Source organism: Aythya fuligula, chromosome 1, assembly GCF_009819795.1.
Source record: "Aythya fuligula isolate bAytFul2 chromosome 1, bAytFul2.pri, whole genome shotgun sequence".
Lineage (NCBI taxonomy): Eukaryota > Metazoa > Chordata > Aves > Anseriformes > Anatidae > Aythya > Aythya fuligula.
This window is the reverse complement of record NC_045559.1, coordinates 140709552-140718730: the sequence shown is the minus strand read 5'-3', so window position 1 is coordinate 140718730 and position 9179 is coordinate 140709552. Positions and strand designations below refer to the sequence as shown.

The 9179-nt window shown below is 42.3% G+C and overlaps 1 protein-coding gene across 1 annotated transcript in view; it reads right to left on the bottom strand.

Moving 5' to 3' along the window:
- Positions 1–670: 670 nt before the first annotated feature.
- The window catches only part of SLC9A4 (solute carrier family 9 member A4), a 33078-nt gene continuing 24569 nt past the window's right edge, over positions 671–9179 (bottom strand). Inside the window, exons 9-12 of the mRNA XM_032207366.1 lie at positions 7119–7215; positions 4833–4964; positions 4120–4207; positions 671–726 (exon numbers count right to left, since the gene is read on the bottom strand). Coding sequence (XP_032063257.1) covers positions 671–726; positions 4120–4207; positions 4833–4964; positions 7119–7215 — 373 coding nt within the window. The remainder of the gene's footprint in view (positions 727–4119; positions 4208–4832; positions 4965–7118; positions 7216–9179) is intronic.

Here is a 9179-nt window from a genome sequence, read left to right as displayed (position 1 = left end):
GCTGACTGGTTGAATTTCCTCTTTCACCTGAGAAATTGGATGGGCAGACACGTCTGTCTAAGCGTGCCATTGGAATCAGCTCCTCCTGGTGGTGCTTTGTTTCGAGCGGCCGTAGTCGGGGCTGGGGTCTGAACCTTACTGGGATGCCAGCCTCAGAGTTGCTTCTGGGGGGATCTGAGGGAAAAGAACAAAGAATTCATGCAATGAAGCAGAAAAAAAGAGAAACACCATGATATTGGCAAGGACAATTGAAAGGTATTCAACATTATACAGCATTATAGTTTTAAAGCCTAAAATGGAATCATTTTAAATAATTACTATAGAATAAGAGAGCAGTCAAGAATTAAAAATAACCCTAGATCTTTATTTTCATACCAAAGATGATGTTTCAGAGATGTTATTGATTTTGCCTCTACTCTGAAACCCCAGTGAAAGAAAAAATTCAGGTATCTTTCCACACCTTGTAAAGCAGCTCATGCCTTCACAGGGCAAGATCACTCCTTTATGTACATTTCAACCAATATCACAAGTATATCTAGTGCCATAGTTGAAAATAATTGTAAAACTCACTAAGAAGATGACTCTAGCACCACTGAAAATCAAGATAACCAGTCACCTGTGGTTAACAACTGGGAAGAAAACAGTTTCACCCGAAACCAGGAGTTTGACTCTAGGGCGCTTTGATTACATTGGGTGTGTCAGACCTGCTCCTACCACCTTGCAGTGCTCCAAGTACACAATTAAAATGTGACTGTGATAGGTCCTAACTCTTTTATTCTGTTGAGTTTACAAAATATACTTTGTAACTCTTCTTAGGGTTACTTCTACTCTGACTGCACAGTAGCATATTAGTCAGTTAATTTAAAGAACAACTCCTAACACGCTGGGAAGTTTGGTGAGATAAAGACCATAAATAACAAAATTTAGACCATACCCTGCTGCAGGTAAAGCTCACATGTATTGGATACAGTCACACAGTCAAAACTTATTAGGTTATTTCAGCTTAATAACTAAGTTATTTAAAGCTTTTTTATTATTATTATTTTTAAAGATATTTTCAGATTTCAAGGACTTCTACTTAGTGCTATGAGACACTCAAGAAGGACATCAGTGTTACAAGTTTTGATTGATGTATACTGCCAAAGAAATCATTCACTTTTATGAAAGGCAGGAAGAGCTGTTGGTCAGTTTGAGGATCTATTTGTAGTCATTTCTGTCCTGTTGGTTACTAAAATTTCTGCGCATGCTATGTATGAGTTAAAACAAGCTTGCTGGAGGGTGCTTGTTCCAGGAGGACTTCAGGCATAAACAAGTGGTATTTTTCTCTCTAAAGATATATGTATTTACATGAAGTTGTCATTCTGTTTCATGTATACTGAGTATTTCTTTTCTCAGTTCCCAACTGCAATTCATCTCATCCTAATATTGATTATATGAGGGGAATTTATGGTGGTTTCCTCCTGAAGTAGACTTTTCAAGTGGTGTGAATGCTACTCTAGGGTCCAGAGATGATCATGGAATCATAGAATGTTAACTGAGTGTTCTTTTCAAAGTAAATACAACTCTGAATTATTTGACTTATTTGATTTATATACCTTTATTACTCCCCACCCTGTTTTCCCTTTAATCTGATAATTCACAGCAAGTCCCCTTTAATAGTAGGAAAGCCTTGTACTCTAGTGGAAACAAAAAAGAAGCAATAAGACAAGATTTAAATTAGTTCATTTTGAAGTATATGTTGTACAGAGATTATAAGAGAACATGTTCAGGTTTGAATTTGATATATATTTGATTTTCACAAGAACTGTACAGAATATTTTATGGAGTTTTAGGATGCCAGAAGCCAAGCCAAGAAGTACAATTATTCAAAGAGATCACAAGGCAGGTCTGAAATGTAGGGCTGAGTATTACTAAAAAAGTACCTATATTCACTGCTTCAAGATTTATTCCTCACCCTGCTGAAATAACATGCCTGTTTGTGATATCAGGACTTGGTCCTTTGAAAGCATCTGAAATGCTTTCAGGTCTGAGGCTGCTGTGTAGAACAATTTGAGTCTTTCAGAAAGACTCAAAGACGCATATCCCCCACATCCTGACAAACAGAACAGAAAATAACCAGCTCTTTAAAATAAAAAAATAAAAGAAATAATAACAAAAATCCCCGTGAGTAACTTTGATCTTCCTCTCTGAATAGATCCTATGGGTTTCTGTTCTGCCTCTACCACGTGTGGGTGCACAGCACCAAGGGGATGGTTTGCCTACACAGATCTCTTTTGCTTTCATCTCTTTCAGAGCAAAACAGAAAGAGAAGAAAGAAAAAATAGTTTTGCACCTGCAGGAAAGGATCTTTGTTGTCCAGGTTTTGATACAAAGACAATGATTAAAAATATACTTTCAATCACTGTAGCTAGTTTTTCCAGAAATCAGAAGTAATTTTCAGAGGTACCCAATATATTTCAGGGTCACATAAAAAAAACTCATAAAGTAGTCAGGAAAATTATATAGGGAGATAATGCTGGACATTCAAGTGTCCTAAATTCCATACTTTCTCTGACACTGTCCTGCTATGTCTCCTTGGGCAATTCAGTGTTGCTCAATCCTTTATCTCTGTCTTCTTAATTAAGGGTTTATGGATGGGTGGTATTCTGTAGTAATACTGGTATTTCTGGACAAACTTACCATCTCGTTTCAGTACCGTTTGAATTATTCTATGTCCACAATACAATATAAATACAATCACTACGGAAAGATCACAGAGAGCAAGCTGGAAAAAGGAAGAAGAGGCCAGGTAATTGCCAGGATGCCAGGGGAAAGTATCTGGGGATCATACAAGACTTATGATGAGATCTTCAGGGAAGGAACCAAAGGTGGGTAAAGGAAGGAATTAGGGTGGTTTGGGGAGTATGGGACAAGTGCAGTAAAACAGAGAGAAAAGGGGATGGAAAGGGAATGGATGCATTTAAACAGAGGCTGGTCAGGACATGTGTCTGGCCATGCCTTGCGCCAGATCAGGACAGTTTTTTCCTGTCTTCTCATTAAACTCCACATGTGTCTGTTTTCCTGAGTGAGCAGCTCCCTGTACTCTGTGCACATGTGCATGAAGGTCTGAATGCCAGCAACCAGAGGGACTGGGGCCCACTCATATTGTGTGGGTATATATCAGTGCAAAACCACTAGCAATCATCAAGCCAGAGGAGCCACTGAGTAGGACAAGAGGCTTGGGAAGCAAGTGTTGGAGCAACCATGACTATGGGACAGACACTGGAGAGGGCAGGGCTGTGAACTAGCTATCGGATGGACCAGGAGATCCAGACCAGTGACTGGAGAGAACATGGGGTGGCTACTGGTAGGGCCACAGTCTAGACCAGGTACCAGAGAGACTGGTTTGTACATATGTATCTGCATACAGGGTAAGGGGGACCCAGGAACCAGCAAGGGGGAAGACTGGGTGGCCAAGGCCACTTATGGAGGGATCTACAGTGCATGTGTATGCATACGTGCATGCATACAATTTTCCACTACCAGCTCTTCATCCTGATCAGTCAGAGAAGAGAACAGGATGATACTGTTGGTGCTATGTGTTTGTGTGTGTGCTGTACTCACTGTGCTGCTCAGGGTGGTTGGTTGTGTGTATGCGTGTGTGCATACACTGAAGTATGGTGTGTGGGCATGCTGTTGGGAACTTCTGCTCAGCTTCACTGCCCACTGGCCCTGTAGGCATGGCTCTGTGTCAGCCTCGCCTCTATTAGGCTACCAGCATCAGCATCTCCTTACAGTTCTGCATGCAGCTGAGTCTGTGGGGCTGCAGGAAACAGACAATTTGCTTTCTTGGGCTTATGCACATGCCCTCATGACCAGGTCAAACTTCAGGGATCAGAGGAGAATTTGTGCAAGAAGAAAAAAAGAGAAAAGTAGGTGGTGCTGGAACAAGACAGAAACTGCAGCAGTCATGACCATATAAATGGCACAGATAAAAAGATAGGAGAGAAGGGTGTGACTCATTTAAAGAGACCAGGGATTTCCATGGCAGTGTTCATTGAGTACTGTTAAATCCACCAAACAATTGGCCAAGTATCTTTCACTACTGGAGCAGGATAGAACATAAAACATTTCCATTACCTGTAAAAGTAACGTGCCTGGCTTTTCGCCAAGTGGGCTGGCCATGGCCCTGCGGCAAGGAGAGGTAGCGTGTGCCCGTGGTGCTAGCCTGCGTACAGACAGACATGGGTTGAACTCAGCTTCGGCTCCAGTGAAAATCTGTGTCTGTTTTAATAGGCCTAGGGGTGTTTTACAGTCAGTAGAGAGAAATATGCTCTTCTAAGATTCACCTTTCCTATTTCAGGTGACAAGTATGAATAAAATGGAATTGTATCCAGCAAGAATTTATTTCTATTATTTAACAGTGATTATCTCAGCTATGCTATCCAATGCCTACATATGGTCAAACGAATCTTACCTTACTGATCCAAAGCTCAAACTGTGGTGTCAGGGTGTCAAGGCCTTTGGATCAGGCTTTTTGTGAGGCTACAAGCTCACATAGGTGTGATTATACCTTGCTTTGCACATGCCAAAACAATGAAGGTTGCATTATTTTACTACTTCTAGACATAGTATGCAATTTTTAACTGACGTATAGTGGTAGGACATTAAAAATGTGGCTGCCTACATGCTAAGTGGAATCCTTTCTTCTTAGGTGCTGCACTGGGGAGAGTATCCATTTTAATTGTAAAAAGCATATAAAAATGTGTGTCTCTTTCCCTATTTATGGAAAAGCAGAGGATTTTTTTTTTCTCTGTTTTGATTACATGAACAGCAGTTTGCATAACAGGTACCGGTCTACCCCAAGGTAAGCTGTTTCCCTTCCTGCAACTCTGCCTCAGGCTGTGCTGCCGACGGATGAGGATTTCCTGGGCTTGTTTCTCTCTGGTGTTGGTGGGCAGGTTGTGGCGGTTGTACGACGGTGCCTGTAACAGAAAGTTCACTCTGCTAGTTTCCTTTGCACTCACAAAGTTAATTAGATAAAGCTGCACAGCCTTGTCGGTCACAGGGCCAAGGGCACGCCACAGACTTGCCATGGGTTTTTTTGGCAACTTGTGGAAAAACACAGCCTTGCACTAACCTCACTCTGCACAGCAAGGTGTGAGGACATATGAGCACAGCTGTAAGCCCTGGACTACCCCCACTCCCAGCTGCCTGTGCTACCTCTAGGGCTGCATTTTGATGCTCTTTTTGATGCCTGCTTGAAGAGCACCATAAAACATCCACCTGCACTAGCCTGTTAACACCTCTGAGCTTTACCTCCCCCTCAGCCCTCCCCTGATCATGCAGTTGGGAGCTACAGGTATGAGGCAGGTCCAAAGAAACAAATATCTGGTTAGCCCACCCCTGAGCCTTGGTACTCATACTACTGCGCCAGAGCAAGTTGCAAACGTGACTGGGAGGTAAACATAATGCTAAGAGTACATCTCTAGAAGGAGATGCACAGCTCAGTTTCCTTTCCATATTAGGACAAATTACACCTTAAGGTTACCCTAAAGCTCAACATTTTTTAGGACAAGATTTTTAATTTATTGTTTACTTCTTGTTAAATGAAGGGAAAGAGATTAATTCTCTGCCTAAAAGAGAAAGAATCACTTAAGTTTACAAAAATGTCTTCAAATGCAGAATCTGATCTTAACTTGACTGGAATAGGTACTTTCAAAGTGGCTTGGATAAGGCAAAGCACAATCAGGCCTTCAAAGTTTAAAGTGAAGTATTAGAAGTAGTATTATTTTACTTCCAATCTTTTATTTCCAAAGCACACAGACCTCAATGCCACATAGGAAGTGACTGGCACTAATGGTCATTACTGTAATTGATTTTGAAGAGAGAGAGGTCATTTCAGCTAAGAGGCAGCCATATATGCAAATTGTTGCTGGCAAGATAAGAAATTAATATCATAAGGATAATTGGCCGTGGCAAATCAAACAATATTGGGAATGAATATCATATTAATACTGACACATTTAAATGAGCAGGGCCTAGCTTTTTCTAGCAAATGTGTGTTACACGAGCTAGTTTCATTTATCTGCATAATTTCAAGGTTATATCCTCTATATCCTCTCCCACTCCTTGCTGTATGAGAGCACTCAGTTACATATTCAGGGCCCAAGACTGAATTAAACAGATAGGATAACTTGGTCCGCAGCAAAACCAGTACAAATTTCTGCAAAACAAATCTCTGCTAAGCTTTTTTTTTTTTGGGGGGGGGGGGGGGAACTTGTAAAATGAAACTCTGAAGGAGGTGGAATGGTGGAACTTTTTTTTTTTTTTTTTTCCTCTTTTGGCAAGGGGAAACTGTAACTCCCACGCAGGGGGAGGACACACAAGCCTGCCTCTCAGCTGACTTTGGGCCATGGTTTACCACCTCCGCAGAAGAGTTTGGCGGCTTCTGGCGACCCGCCATCCTGCTGCCTCCCACGAAACCCTGCCAGCCTGGGAGTGATTGAAGCCCTGCCAGACTGGGGGTGCTCGGATGCTGCTTGCCCCACTCACCCCCATCCTGCTGCCATGCCACGTAGGCATCTGCTGCCAACCCAGCTTCCCAGGCATCAGCAAAGCAGGGGGTCCCTGAGGGGCCTTGTCACACCTTTGGGTCTTAAGGCTCTACTGTGGGTGGGTTGCTTGGAAAATGTGCTGTGGCTGTTGCTGAAAATACACTGTCGGAGCTACAGTGTGACGCGGGTGGCCCGTGCGGCTGTGGGAGCACCCCAGCAGAAGCAGGTCACAGGTGATGCAGGGAGAGGACCTGGGAGGCCAGCCTTGACCAGGGAGATCCAGCAGCCTCAGAAAGGCCATTTCTGAGATGCAGGTAGCTGTACAGTGAGGGAAGCCTGACCTCTACAGCTCACTCCTGGATTTTCCTGGATTTTTCTGCTGCTCTCAAGTGTGAAAAGCTGATGGAAAAACCTGCTTTTTTTGTTTTCCACTGGGTAGCAAGCTCTGAGGCTGGCCTCCTTCCCTTCATTGTACAGCCATGGGCTGGTCCCACCACTAACACTGCCCTTGCCATGAGGTAAGGAGGGCAAACAAGAGCTTTTGGTCCGCAAACACTGCACAATAGAAGGCGACTCACACACCCTTTGTCGCACTTGGTATAGGTTATGTGTCAGGACATTTCTCATGGACTCCACCTCAGCAGGGGAGAGCCTGTGCACACGCCGATTTCTACAGCTCCTGGAAATAAAGGAGAAGTTTAATTATGACATTAGGTTGGTGAAATGCTAGTGCTATGAAATGATGCATGAGCTGCTTTTTGTATTAGGACAGAAGGCGGCGAAGAGCCTTTCAGTAACCAGTGACGGCACAAAATCATCCAAAGCTGAATGAACAATGTCAGGCTTGGCTCCTTCCCAGGTTTTATCAAAACACTGGGCAGTCAGAGCAAATCCACAGCCTTTATAGAGCTGACAGCAGACAAGTTTCCTTGTCCTTCAAAGTGCTTTAGAAGGAAGTTCATAATTAAGGATTAGATTGGGCAACCAACAGGAAGGTAGTGCAATTTCCTCCATTTGAATCTGTTCATCATGGCGTAACAGTCTGGGCCTTGCTGTCCTGCTGGTTTTAACTCCTCTGAGAAACCATGGTACATCCTTAAGAGATAAAACACACCCTGACTAGAGTCCAAAAGACCTCTCTGTGGCTAAAGGAACATATAGGATTTCCTTGGTACTAAACCTGTTTCTCCATTTAAAATAAAAGAACTACCTAAGAGATAGCAATCTTTGCATTTTTAGCAAACTGGGACAAGAAGCTGACAGTCATTTGTAACTGCCTGTCCTTTTCACTAGCAAAACAATACATGAAGGCTGCTGTGAAATGTTAACTGGACCTGCTAAGTCAGTCAATCTGTGTGAGAGTTAGTGTTCGGCTCAATTCCCAAGAAAAGAAAGGGAAACAGATAGTCATCATCCAGGATGAATCAGTTTGAGTTCATCTTGTTGTTTCTGGTTTTTCCCTTTCTCCATTTTTTTCTTTTCTCTTGTTTAAAATTTTATCCTAAATCTTTATTTTCAGCTCAGTGATGTCTTTTAAGTTCTGTCTGTAAATTGTGCAATTAAGGAAGGGATTGTTATCAACATACAGTATTTCCACAGTTTTGTGTATATTTATTTTTTACTCCTTCTGAAATAAAATAACTTTTAACGGCAAAGGAAATTAGATTCAAACAAAACTAAGATTATACTGTAATCATAGGGAAAAGGTTTGAATTTTGCAATTGCAGCTAATTGAACAATGTTACCACAATTTCATGCTATAATCTAAGAAGACACAGGGAGAGAAATGGACTCTTTTCCTGGCTTTGACTAGAAATCTTATCCTGGCTTTGAGAAATCCTTCCCAACAAATGTATGATGGACACAGATCAGTTCTCAGCACCAGCAACAATAACAAACCTAGATATTTACCAGCAAGGAAGAAAGACAACCACAACCACATAATTTCAGTCCAGCTCGTGTTTTTGGTTGATTGGTTAGTTAGCTTTTTGCTTGCTTTCATTTCTCAGGGTTACCACTGAGAGGATCCAGGGATTCCTCCAAGTTCCCAGGTGAGCACTTTCAATGCACCTTTATTCCATACTGGGTCTGGCATGTCCTAGGCTGTAGGACGGCCCATGTATGCTACTTTCCAAGAAAGGAAGTCAGCCTCTCTGCTGTCAGCAGCCCCTTGCAAACCTAAGCATAGCCCCTGGGGACTAATGGCAATCTAATTGCAATCAGCTGGTCAACCAGTACTGGTATATGAAATGCAGCATTTATGTAATGTAAATTGAACATCCATAGTCAGTGCAAGTGGTGTAAATGTCACAGGGAGTAACTGCCTCTCACATCCTCACTTCACCAAATGTCTCCATAGGGTCTTTACACCTTGCTGTTGGGAATAACTAGGAAAAGTGGTGAGTAGAACTTCAGCAAGACATCAGATAATCTCTTTACCTTTCCAGTTGCATACCTGACCTGTCCACATGCCAGTACAGAAGAGGAGGCCATTCCTAAGCCATTTAAAGGCTTATTGCATATCTTTTAAAGTGACATATAAAATCAATAAAATTCCCCAAGTTTTGCTGAGCTGGAATAGCAAGAGAACAAACAGCAGGAAGATAATGTGCCTTGTTTTGAAGCAGAAATAAAAAGTATGCA